General features: G+C 36.6%; 1 protein-coding gene across 1 annotated transcript in view; it reads right to left on the reverse strand.

Annotated features, from left to right (window-relative positions):
• LOC308517138 (serine/threonine-protein kinase TNNI3K) overlaps nucleotides 1–21,652 on the reverse strand; it is a 283,922-nt gene extending 262,270 nt beyond the window's left edge. The window contains exons 1-4 of the mRNA XM_081088195.1: nucleotides 21,549–21,652; nucleotides 20,862–20,970; nucleotides 6,422–6,507; nucleotides 5,041–5,138 (exon numbers count right to left, since the gene is read on the reverse strand). Of these exons, the coding sequence (XP_080944321.1) occupies nucleotides 5,041–5,138; nucleotides 6,422–6,507; nucleotides 20,862–20,970; nucleotides 21,549–21,588 (333 nt within the window). The 5' untranslated portion in view covers nucleotides 21,589–21,652. The remainder of the gene's footprint in view (nucleotides 1–5,040; nucleotides 5,139–6,421; nucleotides 6,508–20,861; nucleotides 20,971–21,548) is intronic.
• Between the last annotated feature and the right edge of the window lie 554 nt (nucleotides 21,653–22,206).

Genomic DNA, 22,206 nt, shown 5'->3' on the forward strand with positions numbered 1-22,206 from the left:
ACCTATGGTCCGAACACATGGCCCCACCTGCCTGAGTGATATAGGGTTGATAGAATTCAGGTGCATGTAGGACTGAAACCCAGGATAATGCTGTAAACATCTTGGTCACGCCCTTACTTTGCCTCGTAGCATCTGCTATAAAATAAAGGCATGGCTGTGGGCGTGGTCGCTGTCTCTCAGAGAAGCAGCGTCCCACTGAGACCCGGCTTTCATTCTCTTGTCTGTCTTTTCTAAGCCTTTCAGCCACCCCCACTCAGGTTCACCCCTGACCATGCTGCCATGGGGCACACTTTAGAAAGATCTGCCTCCACGCTTCCAGGGTGGGTTCCTGCCTCAAACCCCACCCTTACAGGAAACAGCTCAGGGGAGGGCGCAGTCATTGCCAAGACAACCCCTGCAGGACTGACTTCCTTCCCCTTGGCCACGGCAGTTCTGGTCGTGATGAACACCACCCTGAGTTTTTATATAAGTAGATTCTATTCTGATGTTTCCTGAAGTGTCACATGGCAGAGTTGAACTTGGTTTGGAAAGAAGATTGAGTTTCCACATGTACAAATATTGGTATACAAAGAAATATTTTAATAACTGGAGGCCTGGTGCATGAAATTTGTACACTGGGGGGGGGGGCGGTGTCCCTCAGCCCAGCCTGCACCCTCTCCAATCTGGGACCCCACAGGGATTGGGCCTAAACCGGCAGTCGGACATCCCTCTCACAATCCAGGACTGCTGGCTCCCAACCGCTTGCTTACCTGCCTGCCTGATCAGCCACTAACTGTTTCTGCCTGCCAGCCTGATCACCCCCTAACCACTCCCCTGCCAGCCTGATTGATGTCTAACTGCTCCCCTGCGGGCTCTATCACCCCCAACTGCCCTCCCCTGCCGGCCCAGTCCCCCCCCCAACTGCCCTCCTCTGCTGGCCCAGTCCCTCCCAACTGCCCACCCCTGCAGGCCTGGTCCCCCACAACTGCCCTCCCCTGCTGGCCTGATCACCCACAACTGCCCTCCCCTGCCAGCCATCTTGAGGCTGTGGGCATCGCCAACTTTAAGGGCATGGCAGTCAATTAGTATATCCCCTCCTTATTGGCTGTGGGTACCTCCATCTTTGTGACCGTGTGAGGGTCAATTAGCATAATCCCTCTTTATTAGATAGGATGTGCATTTCTAAGTAATTTTCTTCATTGACCCAATTTACCCAGCACAGTAATTGTCACAGCCTGTTCATGTTGGTAAGAGGAAAAATAAGAAAAGCAGTTTTGTAGTCAAGAGAATATTAAGGTCTCTTCTAGGACAAGGGAGCATGCAGAACTTCAGTATGAAATGTATTTAGTCCCAGGCATTAGATTTTAATGGACTAGACCTGCCTCATGAGTCATAGACATTTCCAATGAAAGGATCCATTAATCAGTATAAAAATAACTGTTCATGAAGTTCACACCTACATATGCCTCTTGTTGAAATAATTCTGCATTTATCTTCACAAAAGATATCAATTATTAAAGGTTTTAGTGTGATGGGAATACTTGACTTCGCTTGAAATTTTGAAGAAAAAAAAGAAGAAGAAAGGGAAGGAACATACTCTTAGATTAAGTGCTTATACGTTTTCCAGGCTAAAGCCTCTAAATTTGCTTTTGACCTATTTCTTCTTAACACCGCCACTGAACCTTCACTTTCTACTTTCCAGTTTCCCCTAGTCACTTTCTTCTGGTGGATGCTTCCCATTGGCCTTTGAATATACTTGTCCTCGCATTCAATAATACAGTGATGATTTCACAGGGAGGGGCTAAATCAGAATCTCGGGGAGTTTGTCAGAATGCAAACACATGCTGCTTGAAAAGCAAATTGAATACTATAATTTCTTTAATTTGTTTTCCCTTCTAGTTTCTTTATTTTAAAATTTTACTTATTTTATTTATCCAAAGAGGTGAGACCGAAAAGACTGAAAAACACTGCTGTAAAAAATTTTCTGTGACCCTGCCATGCCTCAAGATAATGACTAATCCAATGGGGTGGTGAGGGCCAGAAGAGGTTAATGGGGGGGGGGGGAAGAGGCCCTATTTAATACTTTCAAAACAATAAAGATTTTTAAAAAGTAATGACTAATCTTTTGCTTTTTGGAAAAGAAATCAATACTCATAGCCTCCATTTCCTTAACTCTGTTTATTGTTAATCCATTTTATGCTTTCTTTTTTTTTTTTTTTTTACTATACTTTTAAGATGATAAGCATTTAGATTTAATCCCTGACTTTAATAGTATTCATAATTTCTATCAGAGATTACAAACTGGGGAACAGATGTATATTACCCTGCATAGTATTTTATAACTAAAATTTTGAATTAATAGCCAACATTTAAATATCAGGAAACTTTATATAATTTCTGACTCTCTGAAATTTTGGGCAACACTGGGCTTACATTCCTACATGGCAATGATTAGCTGGATCTGAATATGGACTGCTCTCTTTACATGGGGTATAAATTATCTAACTTGCATAGTCTCTACCACTTCTTCCATCTCAAAAATATTGAATCTAAGTGCTAATTCCTACTTAACTTTGACATATTATCTAACATGTGCATTCATTTATGTTACCTGCCTCATTCCTGAAGGCATGGAAGACTGTGACCCCCTAACCTAGAAAAAGATGTAGAGAAGTAACCAGGTAATAAAATCTAGATGCATTCACAGTATTCTAAGCCAAGTACAGGGTGCAAAGAGAACACAATGGAGGAGCACCTAACCGAGACTTGGGTCAGGGACGGTTCCTCAGGAAACAGTTCTGTCTGATGTAAGAATTGAAGGATAAGTTAATATCTGTAGTTATCCTATTAACTGTTTATTGAGACCAGGTTAATTTAGAAAGAGACTATGAAATATGTGGTTATTAAAAAGAAATGTGAGCATAAAGAAATCCATCCTAACGATACTCTAATTTGTGGGTATAAATGTTCTCTAGTTCCTCGAATTGAGGAATAAGGATTAAATGGTATTTATTTTTTTAAGATATATTTTTATTGATTTCAGAGAGGGAGAGGGAGAGAGAGAGAGATGGAAACATCAGTGATGAGAGAGAATCATTGATCAGGTGCTTCCTGCACACCCCCTACTGCAGACTAAGCCCACAACCTGGGCACATGCCCTTGACCAGAATCGAACCTGGGACCCTTCAGTACACAGGCCAATGCTCTATCCACTAAGCCAAAAAGCTAGGGGTATTTAAAAGTTGCAATCAACTGGAAGATTTAGTTAAGTATGCAAAAAGTGAGATTCCTTTTTTATTCTTCAGAATTTTGTTTTTTTCTTTGAGAACTTACTTATTATTATCTTAAAAAATTCCCACTTGGGGAAAATGCAATCTCTAATCAAGAAACTATTTGTTCCAACAGAAAGGCAACTTGAATTTTAAAAATATCAATTTGCTTTATCTTCTAAATTAGTGGTTCGCAGTGAGGAGTCCCCCCCCCCTCCCCCACCACCAGGAGCAATGTCTGGAGATACTTTTGGTGTTGACAGCTGGAATGGGAGAAATGGCTACTGGCTTCTAGACAAGAGAGGCCAGGCAGGAATGCTGCTTAGCATCTTACAATCTCAGGACAGTGCCCCACAACAAGAAATTATCCAATATAAAATGCCAGTTGTATCAAGACAGAGAAATCTTGATCTAAAGATGGAGGATTCAGAAACTATAAAACATATGTTTTGGGTCCTGGATTTTAGGATAGTTGAAATAAAAATCTCAATTTTGCAATCAAATACATGTACTCAGAAAGGAAAATATATATATATCAGGAAAAAAGACAACAGTTTCCAGGCTATGAATCACCATGAATAAAAAACAGAGTTTTTGATAGGCATGGTTACAAAGGATCTAAGTCTATGAGCCAGACAAACATGGGTTTGAATTAAAAATGGCTCAGTGGTTGATTGTTGATCTATGAACCAGGAGGTCATGGTTCCATTCCAGGTTGGGGTACATACCTGAGTTGCAGGAATGGTCCCCAGTTTGGGGCATACAGGAGGTAGACAATTGGGGCAGTTGGGGGCAATCAGGCTTACAGGGGAGGACAGTTAGGGGTGACCACGCTGGCAGGGGAGGGCAGTTAGGGGTAATCAGGCCAGCAGGGGAGCAGTTAAGTGTCGATCAGGCTGACAGGGGAGTGGTTAGGGGGTGATCAGGCTGGCAGGCAGAAGCAGTTAGGGGCAATCAAGCAGGCAGGCAAGCGAGCAGTTGGGAGCCAGCAGTCCTGGATTGTGAGAGGGATGTCCAACTGCCCATTTAGGCCCGATCCTGGTAGTAGGACATCCCTCGAGGGGTCCCAGACTGGAGAGGGTGCACGAATTCCATGCACCAGGCCTCTAGTATGTATATAAGTACGTATTTATGAAAATCTGAAAAATCTATCTCAATACTGAGGGCCTCAGTTTTTCCAAGCCACTTTTCTACTTACTTTCTTATCAGGTACTGAAATTAGGTCGGAACCTGGGACTGATATAAGGAAATAAATGACTGGAGCAAAAGTAGAAAATTAAAAAAAAAAGGAACTAAAGGGAACCCCAGATATATATATATATAATTATTATTATTATTTATTATTTTTAATGAAGGAAAACATGCAGAAAAAGAATGGAACTTCAATGTGCTTCTTTCATGAATTTTTCAAATGCAGCCTCATCCCCTTCTGTACAGAGACAGCTTGGTCTCCTGATAAGGAGCTCTGGCGGGGGAACCAGAGTGCCAGGTCTTCATTCCTGGCTCGCCACTGCCTAGCCATGTAACTTTGGAGACCATAGTATTCCCTCACGAAGTTCTTGTGAGAATTAAATGAGTTAAATATAGAAAGCATTAAAAAGAGTATGTGTCTGGTATTTAGATGAAGCCTACTCAATAAAGAGCAAGAAGCCCATCCAGTATTGTAATATTCCGGTCACTGTTAATGTTTTCCATCATTACTAATTTGAGGGGGGAAAACAAAAAAAGGAGCCTAAAGATAACACACACTCTTGGTTCTCATACAATACTTATTGGAACAAAAATGCTGTACCTTGTAAACTGCCAAATGCAAGGCTGTAAATCCATTTCTTGTCAGTCGAGATGGGCGGAGCCCTTTTAACATAAGGGTTCTAATATGAGACTTGTTGCCTTAAAGAGAAAAGTTTTAAAAGGTTAAATTGTTGAGGGGGTAGACTAAGTGATTTTAAAATCTCTCTTTAATGATAAATGTCACACTGATGTATGACAGGGTCAGATTGCCATTCTACGGGCCATTTTTTTAAGTTTTCTATTAATTGACAGCCTTACTTAATAGTGAACATTTCTATAACACTTACAAAACTTCGCATCAATGCTGTGCATTTTAATGCATTTGTGTTACATTTTTTAATTTAGTGCTCTCATCATCATGGTTTTAAAACATAAAAACATGAAAAATCATCTTAATAAACTATTAGGGAAAAAGCTTAGATAAAAATTTAGTTGTACAGGAATCTTCAGAACATCATTAGCAGTCAAGTTTATTTGGATCAGAGCAGTCTAAGCAATTGGTTAAACAGAAATGGTTAAGAGATCTGATGAAAGTCAATACATATACATCAGTGTTCTATTTTAAAAGCTGAGTTCAATGAATGTTAGTTTGAATTAACAAAAGTAAATACTAACTATCAATTCATTAATTAAGTAAATTTATTGAGTACCTACTATATGCCAGTTACAATCCTAGGTGTTAGGGATGCATGCATTGGTGAACAAAACAAAACATAAGCCAAATTAAACTCTTAATCTTCTCTTTGATCAGTCTTCACTTTGAGATTTTATCCTTGGCATTTATTACCTTCCACATATCTTACTGCAGGTTGTGAAGCAATTGCTTGATAATGTTTTGAGGAATGCTTTAAGTCAGTGGTTCTCAACCAGGCGTGATTTTGCTCTCCTAGGGACATTTGACAATATCTAGAGACATTTTTGGTTGTCACCACTGGGGAGGTGCTATGGAATCCAGTTGGTAGAGGCCAATGATGCTAAAATATTATAAAATGCACAGGACTACCCTCCACAACAAAGAACTGTCAGGCCCACCATGTCAGAGAGTCAAGGTTGAGAAACCCTGCTTTAAGTACTTCTAAACTTAACCTAATCCCTCACTGGAATGCCCAATATTGCAAAATGCTCTTTGGAATGCTAAGCAAGCTAGCTGAGTGACTTGGTTCAGGGTAGAAGCACAATGAAACAAACTCAGAGCTAAATCAATTGGAATATCTGCCTGGTATTTACTGCTTCAACTGAAGGTTTTCAGAGCTGTGGGGGCAAAACAAAAGAGAAAATTGAGTATAAATAGAATTCTCTTGTAGATGGTTAAGCAGCTCAAATCACTGACCATATAGTATATGTACAACTAGTTTATAAAGTATTGAGCTTCAAGCACTCACCTCCACAAATGCAACATAAATGAAGCAGAGACAGTCCATTTTCTGTGCGATAATTTAAATTAACTTTACTGAAGGCATCATCAGAGCTGAAAAAAAATATTTTACAGATGATAAATTTCATCTTTTAGTTTATTATTTTTCATTTGAAAAATTATAAAAGGGAACCATGTTACTATAAATTCAAAAGTATATCTTTTCCAGGATTCTTTTGTACCTAGAAAATGTATTTTGAATATATCTCTGTATAAAGAACTTTAAAATCAAGAGAAAGTAATATTGAAAGTTTGAGAGACCACATTTAAAGATTCATGTGCACAGTCTGTGTTCTGAGTAAAATTTGAATGGCTCAGGGCTTCTTAATGAATTAAAATTTATGTATATATAGAAAGTATAGACATTTGAAAATAAAATATTTCCTTCACACTCAACATTTCACACCATAGTTATGAAAATTTCAAGAAATCCACTCCAAAAAGAAAAGAAATAAGTCAGCATCTGATAAGAGACTGGGAAAAAGAATACACTCCCAATGTATTACAAATTCTGCCTGAAGCAAAGTTGCCTTGTACTCTGACTGGGTCAGGTTTCACAGATAAAGGTCTAAACTCTGATAGTGTACAGGTTCAGGTGAGAGGAGTAGTGTTAGTGATTTAATTAAGGAAAGCCTTGCCTTATTTGAACAAAGACTATTGTCCCAGAAGGGCCCTGGAGAGCTATAGGTAGCCTTTGAAAAAAAAAAAAAAGTAAAGCTAAATTATTGACCTCCTGAGGTCCTTGGTACTTCCAGGATGGTTTTCAGTAGAAATGATGGGATCATATCCTTGGCCTCCCAGGCCAATTTCAAGGTGCCTTCTGCCTATTTGAGTATCTCAAAGCTTCAGTGAATAGCATAGTCTTTGCTGAGTGAGCCCTCCATGTCATTTGTAAAGTACTGACACTTAAAAGGTACTGTAAATTCAGAATATTATCATCAATGCATCCAGTTAAGAACTTCAAAATCTCTTGGAATTTTGAAATAGAAAAAGAAAAGGTATTATTCTCCAGGGTGCTGCTAAAAAGAGAGAGTCTCTAAATCTGGGTACATTGGAGGATCTCAATGAAATGCTTTGTAAGCAATAGCAAGCCCGGTGGTTGTTTTCATAGATGTGGTGATATTCCAGAACTTTCCACCCTCCAAACTTTCTGCATTTCCACGTTCAACTTCCCAGCAGCACAGTCCACAGACATGCTGTTGACAAATATACCTCATATAGACACATATACCTCGACTTTCTTTAGAATGCCATTTATAGAAGTAAAATGAACTCCAATGAGTCATTTCTACTAATGTTGGTAATATAATATACAAAGGAGCCCAGGGTTTCATGAAATACAGCTAACTGAACTCACTTCTATCTGCACTTTCCCCCAGCTCAATGAACATTGGGGGGAAAAAATGACTTCTGATGAAAATACCACTATTTTAAATGTCTACCTAAAATGAGCCTAATTATAAATAATATAGCTATTTTATATGTGCAGTACCTTTACAAAATAATGTGTGCAGTACACATTATAAAATGTGTGACCTTTTCCTGAGCCCGGCCTTTAAGCTCTCAAAGCCAATTGCATTGGAGATGTCTTAGAGAAATTAAACTAATAGGTAATACTGAACCAAGGGCTCTCAGCAACCCATGCTTGGAAATGCATCCACAAAGGTCTTTTTCGTGGACATGATTTCAAACAGTAAAGGTTTTCTGAAAAGCTGAACTCTGCTTTGAAAACTGGGTGGATTGAATTTTTCTCTTAAAGTTTGTAGGATATCAGTGTCCTTAAATAAAAAGAGGAAATAACCTGTGACCAGCAGGCAATGATTGGCAATGATTGAGCCTGAAGCTTCAAGAGATTTAAATAGGCAGGAGGCACCTTGAAATTGACCTGGGAGGCCAAGGATATGATCCCATCATTTCTTCTGAAAACCATCCTGGGAGTACCAAGGACCTCAGGAGGTCAATAATTTTAGCTATACATTCTCCCCCCGCCCCCCCCCCCCCCCCAAAGGCTACCTATAGCTCTCCAGGGCCTTCTGGGACAATAGTCTTTGTTCAAACAAGGCCAGGCTTTCCTTAATTACGTCACTAACACTACTCCTCTCACCTGAGCCTAAGCTTGTTTTGGCTTTTCTTCCTTGGTCTTTCCATTATCCAGAAAATGAAACACACAATAAGATCACAAGACAGAAAACAAAGTATTGGGGTGGAGGGAAGACAGGGAAACATCCTGTTAAATAAAGAACTACTTAAACTTCAGGCGAAGAGAAAAACAGGGAAGGAAGCACTTTCTTTTGAGCTAACTATATGGAACTTAATACTAAAAGAAGAAAAAGCTTGGGGCTCCTATATAGCAATTAATCCTTAAGAAAATTAGTTTTTCAATGTGTGTCTCTAATATGTATTATATAGCAATATCTGCTGTGTTTTAATATTTTAAAAGTAGAAAAAGTCATTTCGGCAGTGTAGGTAATTCTTAAAGCTTGGTCCTTATGTTTACACCAGGATTAAAATAATACCCTGTTTCTGCCTTTTAAGTCATTTTTCTTTTCTTTCTCAAGTTTGGGTAAGCTATTTAACCTCTTCAAGCCTCAATTTCTTCAGTTATAACATTACTAAAGTAACACAGAAGACATTGTGTTGTGAAGAATAAATGTGGTTAAGTGCTTACTACAGTAGCTGGTGCAGTACATGTTACCCACAAATAGTTATTTTATTGTTATTACTATTATTATCAAGTCCCCTGTAAATACATGGCTTTTCTTTTGTAATCTGACTCTTCCATGAATTTTAGCAAAATTTTCAAATCAAGTTTGATCATTAACCTCTCACATTTGACAACCTGTAAAATTTTCTGATTTTCACAATTAATTCTATAGATACAAGTATTTTATGCTCACAATAACTCTGTCGGATTTTCAGAAAATGTCTGACCTTCTCGTCCCTGTTTTTAAAAACGGCCACCAGGTTGTGACAGTAGCATTTATCAGTGATTCAGAGCATCTGCTAGCATCACAGTTTTGTAACACAAGTCCAGTGGCATCATAAAATAGGGAAACTACAGAGTGTCCAAAAAATTTATGCACATTTTGAATGATTATAAAGCCAGTGTTTATTAACATACAGTCATTTTCAAAATTTAAAAGAATCTACAGAAATGAATAAATTTTTTGTCGATGCCTGTTTCAAACTGATGACCATTCTTGTCCAGGCACTGATGGTAATATGAAGCAATGGAATCACAAACATCAAGAATCATTTTGTTTGATATTTGTGTGCCCTCAATTCATCTTCTTTTGCCAATTCTGTATTGTGAACTTTAGTTTTTATGTATTCCCATAAAAAAGTCTAGTGGCACTTTGAATATTTTTTTCTAGGTCCCTTATATAAGTAGAGTCATAGATTACTTGTCCTTTTGTGACTGTCTTATTTCATCTAGCATAGTGTTCTCAAGGTTCATAGGTTCATCCATTTTGTTATATGTCAGAATTGCCTTCCTTTTTAAGGCTGAATAATATTTCATTATGCATATATATGTTTGTATATATATATATATATATATATATATATATATATATATATATACCACATTTTCTTTGTCCATTCCTCCATTGAGGAACATTTGAGTTGCCTATACTTTTTTGCTATTATAAATACTGCTGTTATGAACATGACATATAAAAATCTCATTTATTTACAATTTGTCAAAAAGTCCTTGTCTGGTTTAGATACCAAGTTATAATAGCCTAATAAAATTAAGTAAGAACTAAGTAAGAACTAAAAAAAAAGTCTAGTGACACTTTAGGTTAGATTTTCTTGGCTTTAAGCTTAGTCTGGCTTCACCAATTATTTCAAATCAGTTAAATCTGAAAGGGAGTGAAAATAAAGTGAGTTACCAGCTCTTAAAGTGTGTATACATTTTAGGGAACACTCCATATTTTCAACAATGGAGATATTAAAAGAACAATAAATTCAAATGGGGAAATGTAGGTTGTACTTAAAATCATGTTATTATTCAATCCATTATGTAACTTTGCCAATGCATTGGATCAGTCTGGCATAATACCTACTGAATACCAACTGTGTGCCCCACCTTGGTTCTTCATACTCCCTTCAGATTGTTTTCAGCAGTCTACTTGATTTAAACTACTCATTAATTCCTGGATCTTTTTTAGTGCATCTAACTTGAGAATATACAACTTAGAGAAAATCCTGCAACTGATCTGAGCATTATTTCTGACTTCTACTGCTTCTATCAACTTTGCAAAGAAAGTAAACACTAAATAAGCTGAAAATATAAGATGCTAAAGTCCACTGCTTTGTTTAAATAATAATAATAACACCAAGTGAAAGTCTGCTATTTACATAAATAAAATTGAATGCAGGAATTATATTTGAGTTTTTATTCAACAATCATTTCTTAGCTCCTTAGCTCACTGAATCTTTTAAAAAAAGATTGATTGATTGATTTACAGAGAGGGGGAGGAAGTGAGAGAGAGATTAGGAAAGGAGAGAGAGAGAAACATCAATTTGTTGTTTGACTTATTTATGCATTCATTGCTCAGTTCTTATATGTGCCCTGACCAGGATTCAAAACCAAAATCTTGGCATATTGTGAGTACACTCTAACCAACTAAAATACCTTGCCAGGCACCTCACTGAATCTTAAACTAGACTTGATCATTCTTTAGTGATTCAGTATAATACAATTCTAAAGAGCTCCTCGCTCAAAACTGAGCTGTGGCCTGTTGCTTTGTTCTGCTGTTGAATTCTATCCTCCTTGAATTCATGCAACTTCTATTAATGCCAACAAAATGAACCATCAGAGAATAAACTCTCACAATATCTGGCAGTCAAGTGCAATTTTAATAGCACAAATTTTATCTTAACTTTACTAACTGGATCATAATTTTTAAAAAGAGTTACTTTGGAACTATATTTGAATCCTAATTCTCATTTCCCACTAACTTCTAGCCGAATGTTTCTGTTTTGATACATGTAATTAAAATGTTCAAGATTTTAAAGCAATCATTCCTAGGAGAGATATTTAATTTTACTTTATTTTGCCTTTTTCTAAAGCAACTGTGTATGTCAACTTCACTGCCAACTGAGCATCACTTATGTATTCTAATACCCTACACTCTATTTTTTAATTTCCCCTTACATGTTTCATCACCTACCATGCCATACTGTAACTCAACATATCCTAATGAGTTCACAGTGCTTGCTGGGGCATAAATGAAGTCCCTAATTAAAATGAAGTCACTATTATGAATACATTTCTAATTCTCTCCTTAATCATTAAAAAATTGTAGTTCTGTACCCAAAGCTTACTTTCTTTCTTGTAGCATAATGAACTCTTTTCTTAGTCTTTACCTTTTACCCAGGAAAGCAGGCAGTTTTGTGATCCAATTAAACTTCTTCCTCATGATCTTATCCTTTCAACACAATATCTGACATGACCATCAGTGGAAACTTAAAAATATAACATTTCAACAGTTGGCCAAAAGTTAATACATTACTGTCCAAAATACTCAGATAGGTAGACATATTTTAAAAATTAACTCATTGTCTGAAATGTAAGGAAAGACCAAGAAGATAGAAGTTGGTAAGAATTTGTTATGGATCATCTAGTTTCTAAATTGATAATTTAGGTTTCAAATGGCTGGTTGTAAGTTCCTGTGTAGTTCTCTGTGGGTGCTGCTGTTTTCCCCCCAAAACAACAGAAATAGAAAACAATCATCAATAAGATCTTTTCCCAAGATATATCCCTAGGAAATATCCAGAAATGTGTTTGTCTGATATCTCGCAAATCAAATCTGCAAACTAACAATATGAAGCATATTCATTCATTTATTCATTCAAACATACAATAAACAATTATTGAGATATGGTGGCAGATAGAGCAAAAATAGCTAAGGATGATAACATTGGGACAATAATAATTTCTATCTCAGAGGATTGTGTGGTTTAAGTGGATTAGACCTCATAAAGCTTTTGTAAATATTCGCTGCTATAATAATTATTTTTACTGAAGCATTCATATTGATTATTTTCTCTTTTTTATTGTTTTGCTTTGCATTTGAGAAGGGGGATAGGAAAAGAGAAAGAACACATGGAGGCAGTGTGGGCTAGGAAAGAAAAACAGAGGAAAGATAAAAGAGGGAAAGTTAGAGGGAGGTAGCAAGTTAGAGAGACACAGAGAGAAAGAGACAGAGATGGAGAGTGAGCGATAGACAGCAAGAGATTGAGATCAAGCTGCTTCATAAGGTTTTTACACAATATTCCTTTAAAATTTCATTCATAACTAATTTTTTAAAAATATCTTATTTTTTTGACTACAGAGAGGAAATGAGAGGGAGAGAGAGAGATAGAAACATCAATGATGAGAGAGAAACACTGATCTGTCACCTGCACACCCCCTACTGGGGATCAAGCCTGCAACCCAGGTAAGTGCCAAGACAGGGAATTGAACTATGAACTCCTGGTTCATAGGTCGATGCTAAACCACTGAGAAATGCTGCCCAGGCCAGAACTAATTTTAACTAGGAAAAGAAGAAAAGAAGTAGGAAGGTAGGCAGTCTTGGGGCAATGTTAATTAACTTTTTTTGGTCTGAGTTCTTTCTGTTGGTGCTGTTGTTTTTTGTTTGTTTGTTTAGTTTGGCATATAATCCACTCATCTGCTGATAGGCAAATTAGCAAAATGTATTAACCAAACAAGCCAAATAATACTTTCACTCTAGTTTACTTTTCAAAAGATGACATTTTTCCCTCAATATTCTATTAGCAACTTGATAGGGACTTTCACTCTTCTTAGATAAGCTCCATCTGCAATGCTTATTCATTTTATAATAGCTAAACTTCATAATTGGCTATAGTTCTGAAAAAGTAGATGTCTTATTTGGAGGATACATATCATGATCTGTAGCTGGGCCCAGAAGAACTTTTCAGGGAGAAAATAAGAAGTAAGGTACATCTCAGAAAACCTCCTTAATTTTTTTTTTTGTTTTTGTTTTTTTAAATTTTCTCTAAATGTTGCAATTTAGAACAGCATTTTCTGACTATTTTTGTTCATTTATTAAACCTAATCAATTTAAAGTGAGATATTGTCATTATTGGCCAAAGTATAGCTACTCAATGTCAAAATATATTAAAATGAGAAAAAATAGGGTTCTTTTTCTTTCATTTTTTATTATTATTGTCTAAAGTTTTACATATGTCTCCTTTTTGCCCAATTCACCTCCCCCCTCAGCCATTCCCAGCCCGGGCAAGCCCCCAACGCCCCAGTGTCTGTGTCCATTGGTTACACTAATATGCATGCATGCAAGTCCTTTGGTTGCCCTCTAACCACCCATGCCCCCACCTGCCATTTGCCTCTGAATCTATTCTTGTTCAGCAACTTATGTTGATCATAATATCCCACATATGAGTGAGATCACATGGTATTTATCTTTCTACGACTGGCGTATTTTGCTTAGCATAATGCTCTCCAGTTCCATCCATGCTGTTGCAAATGGTAAAAGTTCCTTCTTTTTTATAGCGGTGTAGTAGTCCATTGTGTAGATGTACTACAGTTTTTTAATCCACTCATCTGCTGATGGGCACATAGGTTGTTTCCAAATCTTAGCTATGGTGAATTGTGCTGCTATGAACATAGAGGTGCATATATCCTTTCTGATTGGTGTTTCTGGTTTCTTGGGATATAGTCCTAGAAGTGGGATCACTGGTTCAAATGGGAGTTCCATTTTTAACTTTTTGAAGAAACTTCATACTGTCTTCCATAGTGGCTGCACCAGTCTGCATTCCCACCAGCAGTGCATGAGGGTTCCTTTTTCTCTGCATCCTCGCCAGCACTTGCTGTTTGTTGATTTGTTGATGATAGCCATTCTGACAGGTGTGAGATGGTATCTCATTGTTGTTTTGATTTGCATCTCTCGGATGATTAGTAACTTTGAGCATGTTTTAATATGACTCTCAGCCTTCTGTATGTTCTCTTTCAAAAAATATCTATTTAGGTTCTTTGCCCATTTTTTGATTGAATTGTTTATCTTCCTTTTGATAAGTTGTATGAGTTCTCTGTAAATTTTAGAGATTAAACCCTTACCAGAAATATCATTGGCAAATATGTTCTCCCATGCAGTGGACTTTCTTGTTGTTTCATTGATGGGTTTTTTTGCTGTGAAGAAGCTTTTTATTTTGATGCTATGTAGCAGGATACAAAATTAATACCCAGAAATCTATGGCCTTTTTATACACCAATAATGAACTCAACAGAAAGAGAAATGAAAAAAACAATCCCATTTACTATTGCACCCAAAAAATTAAAATACCTAGAAATAAACTTAACTAAGGAGGTAAAAGACTTGTACTCGGAAAACTACAGGACATTGAAAAAAGAGATAGAGGAAGACATAAACAAATGGAAGAATATACCATGTTCATGGACTGGTAGAATCAACATCATTAAAATGTCCATACTACCCAAAGCAATCTACAGATTCAATAAAATCCCCATTAAAATACTAATGGCATATTTCAAAGATCTAGAATAAACTCTCCAAAAATTTATCTGGAATAAAACAAGACTCTGAGTAGCCACAGCAATCCTAAGAAAGAAGAACAAAGTTGGAGGGATCAAAATACCAGATATCAAGCTATATTACCAAGCTACGGTTCTCAAAACTGCTTGGTGCTGTCACAAAAAACAGACATATAGACCAATAGAACAGAACAGAGAACCCAGAAATTGACTCAAGCCATTATGCTCAATTAATATTTGACAAAGGAGGCAAGAGCATACAATGGAGTCAAGACAGACTCTTCAATACATGGTGCTGGGAAATTTGGTCAGATACATGCAAAAAAATGAAACTAGATCACCAACTTACCATACAGAAAAACAAACTCAAAATGCCTAAAAGACTTAAATATAAGATGAGAAACCATAAAAATCCTACAAGACTCCATAAGGCAGCAAAATAGCAGACATATCTTTACAGACACAGCTCCTAGGGCAATGGAGACCAAGGAGAAAATAAACAAATAGGGTTCTTTTGATTATGTGAACAAGCCATGGCATTGGAAACTTATAACTTCTCTGGAGTATGGTGATAGAGATCCAAATTTTACAATATAGATTAATCAGACAAAAAGATTTATAGTGAAATTAGCAAAACATTGTTTTAAAGCATTTTACATATGCAGGAGTCAGCAAAAGTAGGTTCACAGTTCTGAATATGCAAAACAGTTTATTCTTATATTATAATTCATTTATTAATTACTGTGTAATTTGTTATTATTAATCTACTTTTGCCCATCCCTGTATACATTTAGGATTATATGAGCTAATACATATTAAAATACCATGTAGCATGCTTAGCATATAGTAGACACTAAATTTTTAGTTTGTTTTCCTTTCAATTGCTATACAAATAGGTATCAGAAATAAATAAAAAATATAAATGAAGTTAAACAAGATAAAGAGCCTGTCTTTAGTGAACACATATACAAGTAGTTAGACCTGTAAATGGATAACAACCCCATGAATTAAGTGCCATTATATTGATTAATGCAAAGATCAAAGAGAACATACAAGACGAAATAATCAGACAATGGTCCTCCACTCTACACTTCTGTCTTCCTTCTTCTGCCTTCTATTTTTCTTCATCTCTTCCCATCACCCAACCATTAGCTCAACAAATGTCAAAAGTTATGAGTGAATGCAACTTTATTATGGAAGATGAAGGAGCATGCCATTTCCATTCCTCTTCTTACTCATATCATGCTCTCTCATTCCAAAGGTGCCATAAATTGGCTTAAGTAAGATAATGCTTTAGGTCTTTCTGTCTTTTTAAAGTTTAATGCTACATTGTTCTGTACTGTATTATGGGTGAAAGCTATACCAACAGACTGTGTCTTTGAGCTGACAGGAAGAAGCCCTGGTGCACTATGGTGAGAAAGGTCTCTTAATGAACGAAATGAAGATCTACCATCAATGCCATCAAGAAACGTGTCGGCAAATGAAAACAAAACAAAACAAAATCCAAGTAAAACCCCAGATGAACCTGTTTACCTCAGGGATGCTCCACCTGTTACTCTAGTGTTAAAAACCTTTTTTTTTTTTTGCGGGGGGTGGGTTGGGGGGGAGCATCTTTTATGGTTTTTCTGCTATCTTATTTTAGAGAAAGCCTGATGTCAGGCAGCATAACACAACTGTTCATCACAGGCGTACCCCTCACATTGTGTAAGACATGAATAAAGATGAGAAAGAGAAATATTTTAACATGTATTTGACACCTAAAATGTCCTACTCATCTAAATGTGATTTTGTACAATATTATCGTTTATCTTCCCAAATACTCTGAAGATTTTTGTATGTGAGCCAGTGAGTGAGACAATTTCTATTCTCCGTACTCCATTCTGTTCTTTCCTTGTCATCCATCATTTTATTCTAGAGGAAAGAAAATTCTGTGAAATTTGCCCTAGGCATGATTGACTTTCTTTCCTGGATGATGCTCTTGGCCTTGATGGGATCAGACAAAGCAGAGTACTCCTTTTTTCTGTTTTTTTTGTTTGTTTGCTCCAGTAACTCTCTGGAGATCATACTATTTGCCAGCTTTCTGTTCTCATGTTCTGCATTTCTTCACTGATATCACCTCAGGCAGAGTTCTCAGTGTAACTCGGATATTTTCCTAGAAGTCTAGTTTTCAAACTTTAGCAGAAGTATAACTTTTAGCATGCAAAAGTATTACCTGGGAAGCTTGTTAAAAATTCAGGTTTCTGGAAGTCATCCCCAGAGGTCCTGATTCATTTGAGATGGAGTGGAATCATGGAATCTAAAATTTTAGCAAGCACTGCCGGCTCCTCTATGTAGTAGATGCTTAGCCCTTGGAGAAACATGATTCTAGGCTCTGGTAATCCTCTCCTTGGCTTCATTATTATCACTTCTGGCTAATTGGATGTGTGTGTAGCTTCCTTAATGGCTTTAGCACCAGGCTACCAGTCTTCCTTTCTACAAAATGCCCTACCATTATTCTCAGAGAATTTGACATCCAGTTTGATGAGCCTTTTAATAGAGTGTCTGAAAACTTGTTAAATCGCTCCCAATCACAATTTTTAAAATTTATATTTGGAATTTTGCATAATCTTGAAGTGCTCTAACATTTTACATTTTTTACTTTTGAAAACACCCTCTTCAGATAAAAACATTTTATTCTAAATTTTTCACCTTCTAACTTTCAATAAACTATTTGTTACTCCCATTCGATAATAGTCTTCAGTCTTTCAAACTGCCCTATTTATCTAATCAATCGTTGTAATAAAAACCTTCAATTATTCAATGCCTATTGTGTGTTAGACCCTGTACTCAGCATTGAATTGACATCATTTTGCAGATAGCCTGTGAGGTTATTAACCTCATTTTAAAATATAAATAAAGCTCAGGAGATTCAGTAAAATATCTAAGGATACAGAGTTTGTAAACAGAAGAAGCTAGATTTAAAACTGTTTGCATGACCCTTAACCTGACTGACATAGCTTTCTTACTCAACTTACATAAAATGGTCAAGATGTTAGTTTTTCTTGCCTCTTCTTCACTTTCCATGGTAAAACATATTCTTGCCTATATAACTTTGCTGGAATGCTTTTTATCTGGAATGCTTTTTAAAATCAATGAATCAATCAAGACCCCAAATCTTTATTTTATATTTAAAAACAATATTGTTTTTTCTTTTACTTGGCACAAAGACTGTCTTCTGTGAATTATTTATATACCAGAGGCACAGTGCACAGATTCATGCACCAGTGGGGTCCCTCAGCCTGGCCTGTGCTCTCTGGCAACCTGGGACCCCCTCAGGGAAGGTCGGACTGCCAGTTTCAGCCCGATCCCCACAGGCCGAAACCAGCAGTCTGACATCTCCCAAGGGATGTAGTAGTGTCTGAATGGCAGGTGGCAGGGGAGGAGCCTGAACCAGCGCCCGTGCCACTCCCGCTCATCCCAGCCCCACTGTGCCTGCTGCTGCAGCCACTTGGTAGTGCTGCCACAGAGGCAGGAGAGGCTCCTACCACCGCAGCTGCACTCGCCAGTGGTGAGCCCAGTGTTTGGCGCCCATCGGTCAGCTGAGCGGGGCTCCCGCTGTGGGAACGCATTGACCACCAGGGGCCAGCTCCTGCATTGAGCGTCTGCCCCTGGTGGTCAGTTTGAGTCATAGTGACTGGTCAAAGGGTCGACTGATTGCTTAGTGTTTTACATATATAGATGTGTTTCCTCTCAACCAGATTTTGAGTTCTATAATAAGAAGCAGGTGTTACAGTAAGAAAAGCTCTCTCTAACATTATGCTTAGTGAAATAAGCTAGTCAAAGACAAGTACCATATAATCTCACTCATATGTGGAATTTAATGAACAAACTGAACTACCAAGCAAAATGGAGATAGACCCATAGATAGAGAGCAGACAGACAGTTGTGGGGAGCGGGGTGGCCATGCTAAGCAGGGTGAAGAGATTGAGCAAAAAGAAAAAAATGAGAGCGAACTAATGGACATGGACATGTGGTAATTGGTGGTGGTGGAGGGTGATGAGTGGAGGGCACAGATGGGATAAAAGGTGATGGAAAAATAAAATTAAATAAAAAATTAAAAAAGAAATTCAATATAAAAGAAAACCACACATACAAACAAGAAAAGCTCTCTCTATGGAGTCAAGACAAACTTGCTACAAATCACAGTTCCAGCACGTGATCTGAACAAACACAACTTCTCTGTTCTTTAGTTTATTATCCACCAGAAATATTATCTTCCATGCATGGTCATGGTTAAGATTAAATAATGTCTTATATTTGATGTGTCTGGAATAGCACCTTAAATATAGCTGGCACAATAAATTTTCTACTATAATCTCCCTGCCACTGATTCTTGCCTCTCACCCCCAATACTAATCAGCAAAAAGGCGGTCACTTTTATCACATGTAGTGAAAATGTAGGAAAAGGCAGCTATAGTGGGAGCTGTCAAAATAGCTGCTTGTTGATGTGATGCGAGAGAAAAATTTACATCTCAAGCTCATTGCTCAATCCTTAAAAGGATGTTTTTTGTTTTGTTTTTTAAATCAGGCTTGATGTATTTGTATATTTCCTTAATTAAAATAAATAAATAAGGTTTTGACTTTACAAATTGGGGGAAATCGCTTCAATTGAATCACATTTCATTAGGTATATTTATCTTAGTTAATAGGAGATAGAGGGCTTATGATTAAGTTCTATATTCATATCTCTTTTCCAACAAAATAAATATGTATGTATAAATCTATTATACCAAAGTACCAGTCACATCTTTACAGGAAATTTAAAAGTTTCCCCATAACTGAACATGGGATACTACTTGCAAAAGTCAACTCAACCCAGGGTATCTCATCACGTGTGTCAATGCTGAGTTAATCATTTTTGTGCCAAACAAATAACAGGAGAATCTGCTATTTCCCAAACCATACGTTGAACACTTATGAAGGCCTTATGAACCCCTAACAAATTTCATATAAACTACATTATAACTGGATAATTTTATTTGCCAGTTATGTGAGTTTAGTATGTTTACAATATCTGAAATTTCTTTTAAAAAATAATGTCATTTTGTCATTGCTTTATACTTGTTTTCCAAGTAAAATAGAGGGAGTTCTTTGTCATGAGTGCATTATCTGACTAACACAGCTATAAGTGAACATGGCTAACTGGCCTACATGGAACTGTGTCTCAGTCAGGCAGCTAACTTAAACTAACGCCCTTCCCCAGCCCCAATGCATCTAGTTTCTCAAGGCCAGATTCAATTTCTCCATAAGGATGCTTGTGTATATAAGGGTCTGACCCTCTTTTCTGAACGTTTTATGTGTTCCAAGGTTGTGGCACTATGCCAGATTATTTTTCTATTATTATCTTAGAATAAAACCCACATGAAAGCCTGAAGCCAATATAACTCATTGTTATATGATTTTTCAGGGGCAGAATAATACTCAGTTCCATTAAGAGATATCCTTTCAATGTCAAGAGACCAGAGGGTTTGTTAAAATTGGACTAGTCGCGCAAAGAAAACAATGTGGCCAATATTCTGCCACCATTAGGAAGAGACATCTTGTTTGTTGCTGGCAAGGCTTACAAGAACGATCTAATTCCAGAGAAGACTATTTGCATCAGCAACAGTATTCAAAGGCTAGCCCTTAGGTTCCTCTCCTTTCAAACTTCAGCTATGGGAGTGTAGAAGCCATATTTTAAGAATATAATCTGCTTGTATGGTCATGAGAGGATAACTTTACATTCTAAGACTGAGAACATGACTGGATAGGGTTTTGTTTTTAAATATATAGAGATATATCTTAAAACAAGATAAATAATGAAGTCACTTATACAAAGAAATAATAACTTTACCCAAATATGTGCCTTAATTCTGTAAATTCTTTTTCTTTGATCCGCAGGTCATCTTCTAATCTTTCTATTATAACAACATAAGATTCGCTGACCTTTTTTTTCCATTCATCTAGAAAAAAAAGGGGAAAAACTCATAGTTTACATTGTTTTGCAAAATGTAAACACAGATCATAATATAGAAGTAATTAAAACTCTTTTATTCTTAATTCTACATACTTAATTTAAATTACTGTGAGCTTAAAATGCAGATGTTTATATTTAAAAGGCAATCATATTGAAGTGATTAAGAATCCATTTGATATTAGATAATACATTTACATAAAATATATATTTGACTTATATCATTGGATTTAATTGCTTTTTAATTACAGCACTCTCCAGTTTCTAGAAAAGAGTTTTTTGGTTCTAAATACTAGGTACTTAAGATATAATTCTAAGATCCCTATATTCAGCCGTATTACAATTTTTTCCCTACAATATTATACCTAGGAACAAGTAATACATTTTTGTAATAAATTTGTTTTCTCTATTTCAAAAAAATTAATTTGAATTCAGATATATTCATAACACTTTTGTATATTATATCATTTTATTACCTGTATAAAAATTAACAAATATTCCAGGGAAGTATTCATTATCTACCACTATTAATGAACCATATTACATTTGAAGATATAAAATATTTACCAGTGCAAGTTTGGGTTGGTCGAGATTTATAATTTCCCATTTGTTAGCTGTTTCTTCTTTTCCCCAGTGCAGTTCCTCACATTACAAGATTCCAAGTTCAAGTGCTGTAACAGTCCAGTAGAAAAAATACTTTGATAGTCTGGCTAAAAATAAGCAGACTACCAAATGGAATGTCGTGCAACAGTGACAAAGAACAAAATAGTGTGTACTTACAAGGGTAAAATCATAAAGGAAACTAATCGGCCTGTTTAAAAGTGTTGTATCAAAAATAAATAGTAAATGTTTCAATAGGATTATTTGCCTCCATCCATTGATTACCTACCCATGTATACTTTTTAAAAAAACATTTTTTAAATCTTTGTTGTTGAAAGTATTACATATGTCCCCTTTTTTCTCCCATTGACCCCTTATAGCCCGCCCCTGCCCGCTACCCCAGGCCTCCACCACCCTATTGTCTGTGACCATGGGTTATGCATATATGCATTCAAGTTCTTTGGTTGATCTCTTCCTACCCACCCACCCATCCACCTCTACCTTTCCTCTGAGATATATACTTTTATGGATTATTTCTTTAATAGGCATATCTAGAAAGTGATTCAGTTGTATATAAGGTCCACAAAGAACTATAAAAACTACCTCAGATTTTCTTTCAGAATCA

Source organism: Myotis nattereri (genome assembly GCF_964212035.1).
Source record: "Myotis nattereri genome assembly, chromosome: 3".
NCBI lineage: Eukaryota > Metazoa > Chordata > Mammalia > Chiroptera > Vespertilionidae > Myotis > Myotis nattereri.